We start from the raw sequence: 2814 nt of genomic DNA, 5'->3' as shown, positions 1-2814 counted from the left end.
GTAGCTCTCTTTCCCAAGGGCAATGGGGAGACACAGAAGGTGTTGGAGCAGGGTCAGGATGAGATCACATCTACCTGGTAGAAAGCCCTGCAGCCCTTGCCTCATCCAGGCCTGCCTCCTCTGTCTTGGAGGCTGCCTCAGCCTCCACCTTCCCTTTCAACAGTCTCCATGGCAGCTGCAGGGCTTCTTACAACTTAAAAATCAATCATGTCGGGACTTCCCTGGTGGCGCAGTGGTTAAGAATCTGCCTGCCAATGCACGGGACATGGGTTTGAGCCCTGGTCCAGGAAGATCCCACATGCCATGGAGCAACAAAGCCCGCGCACCACACCTACTGAGCTCGCGTGCCACAACTACTGAAGCCCACACGGCTAGAGCCCGTGCTCTGCAGCAAGAGAAGCCACCGCAATGAGAAGCCTGTGCACTGCAACCAAGAGTAGCCCCCGCTCACCGCAACTAGAGAAAGCCCGCGTGCAGCAACGAAGACCCAACGCAGCCATAAATAAATAAATAAATAATAAATAAATAAATAAATAAATAAATAAAATTAATCATGTCGTTTCCTCACTCCAAAGATGCCGTAACCCTCAAAACAACACCCTCTCTCCTCACCCAAACCCACAAGGCCCCATGTGACTAGTCCCTGTGATCTCCTGTCCCCTCTCCCTCCATATCCTCCTTACCCACCTCCAGTCACAGCTTCTTGGCTGCAATTTAAATGCTCTCATATCGTCTAACCTCAGGGCCTTTGCATATGCTGTATCCTCTGCCTGGAACATCCTGCTCCCAATTCTTCCCAAGGCCATAACCTCCTCCTTCAGGCCCCATCTCTGCAGTCCCAACCCCGACTTCCTTCCTGGCTAGCGCCCGTCCCCATCACTGTGTGTCCAGTTACCTCATTTTAATTCTCCTCAAAGTTCTTACCACTTCTGGTAACTTCCTGTTTCACTGTTCGCAGGTTTGTGTCCTCACTATAAGGTGGGTCAGTGCCCACTGACCTTTCCCATGGGGCTGGGAGGAGGAGTACAGGGCAAGGTGTGTAGCACACAGTAGGTGCACAATAAATAAAGAAGGGACACAAGAAGTGGGACAGAGGACAGTAGAGCTGTAGTCCCAGTGAGAGGAGGTGAGCCCGGGGAAGAGAGGGGAGGCTGCGTGGTGGCAGGGCGGGATTCAGAAGGAGCCTTGCCAGAAGCAGGTGGGCCCAGCGTCCCATGCAGCTAGGAGCAGTATCACCCCCGTGCCTCTCTCTCCGGAGCCTGCCATCAAGCTGGCAGTGAGAATCAGTCTGCAGGGGGGATGTAAGCTGAGGGCAATAGGGAGCCATGGAGGGTGTGTGTGGGGGGCAGGGGAGGATGATGTGAGATCTGCCTGAGAGAAGCTTCCATAGCCTCTGCTTCATCCTTGCCCTGTTTTACTGGTGTATATTTTCTTCTGGAAGTGAGATTTTAAGGATGAATGGATCTGAGTTAAAACTTGTAAATCACTTAAAAAAACAAACAAACAAAAGACCTCTAAGTCTTTGCAAAACATTTTATTCCCTGAGGACCTGGTCTCCAGTCCTCACTCTGCTGTGTGAGGCCCCCTTTGCCACTGCCCCAATCCCTGTGAAGCCTGTCTCAGACACCTGTCCGAGGGTGGCGGGGCTGGGGGGTCACCAGTTCACTTGGATCTCCCCAGCCTGAGAGACACACAGGGGCGGGGGCCAGTCCTGGGTCCCAAGAACTTAGGGTTCCCCAAGGACCTGAATATCCCCCTTCTCTGGGCACTACGGTGTGTGTGCTGGCCTTGGGCCCAGTGAAGACCCCTCTTGCCCCAATACTCTCTCCTGTATTGTCGGGGAGCACCAGTGTGGGGCTGGGTCCCGTCAGGGACTCCAGAAACTCTGAGCTCCCATAGCCTAAGACAGATAGCTCCCTCCCTCCTCTGCCCAATGTTTCCACCATTAGAGCACTTGAAGCCACAAGCAGGGAGGGGGCGGTCCCATTCCCAGACTCTCTGGCCCCTCCTACCATCTGAGGGGTCCAAGATCCAGGGAGGGGTGGAGAACAGAAACCCTCTCTTCCCAGCTGAAAAAATCCTTCTTGCTTCAGCTGCGTGTGGACCCAGGTGTTCTCAATTGGCCTTGAACCATTGCAGGAATTCACCCACCATTGCAGGTTCACAACCAAGGAGAGGCTGGTCACTGCTTAGGTTTGAGCCCATGATCAAGGTCAGGGCTAGGAAGTGGGACATGGAAAAGGGATGGATGCAGCAGCAGCAGCTGGGGCCCTAGCAGAAGTGCTTCTGCCATTAGCTGACATGGAAAGAGATGGTCCTTCCAGCTGAGAGTCTAGGGAGGATGCTGGAACACGGTCTAGGCAGTACTAGGTGAGTCTTGAAGGATGTGTAGGAATTCACCAGCCAGACTCATCCAACCTCCCTGGTACTCTCCTAGGTCCTTCCCACTTAGGAGGACAAAGGTCTCAGCTTCCGGGGAGGAAGCTGCTGCCCTTTCTATGGGGATGGAGACAGTAGCCTCGAGGCTGGGGGACCTGACTCCACCTTAGTAGATCTGTGTCCGCTTGTCACAGGTGAGGTTGGGCTGGTTCAGCATGTCTCACATGAGCAGCATCTCATAGGGCAGGAAGCAGTGCACCAGCGGCAGCTCTCGGTAGAAGCAGGGGTCAAAGGAGGACAGGCCGCTGGAGGGGGCCTGAACACCGGCCGTGAGGATACCACTGTGTGAGGTCCTCCTGCTTTTGGCACATGCCCAGGAAGACATCATCAATGGGGAAGAGGTCCAGGGTGGGGCGGGGGGGGGGGGGGCACAGG

The 2814-nt window shown here is 54.7% G+C and overlaps 1 protein-coding gene across 1 annotated transcript in view; it reads right to left on the bottom strand.

Moving 5' to 3' along the window:
• Positions 1 to 2545: 2545 nt before the first annotated feature.
• The window catches only part of B3GNT3 (UDP-GlcNAc:betaGal beta-1,3-N-acetylglucosaminyltransferase 3), a 2916-nt gene continuing 2647 nt past the window's right edge, over positions 2546 to 2814 (bottom strand). The window contains 2 exon segments of the mRNA XM_007461028.1: positions 2546 to 2732; positions 2734 to 2799. Coding sequence (XP_007461090.1) covers positions 2546 to 2732; positions 2734 to 2799 — 253 coding nt within the window.

This window comes from Lipotes vexillifer, unplaced genomic scaffold (assembly GCF_000442215.2).
Source record: "Lipotes vexillifer unplaced genomic scaffold, Lipotes_vexillifer_v1.1 scaffold469, whole genome shotgun sequence".
Taxonomy (NCBI): Eukaryota; Metazoa; Chordata; class Mammalia; order Artiodactyla; family Lipotidae; genus Lipotes; species Lipotes vexillifer.
This window is presented reverse-complemented; position numbering and strand designations above follow the sequence as displayed.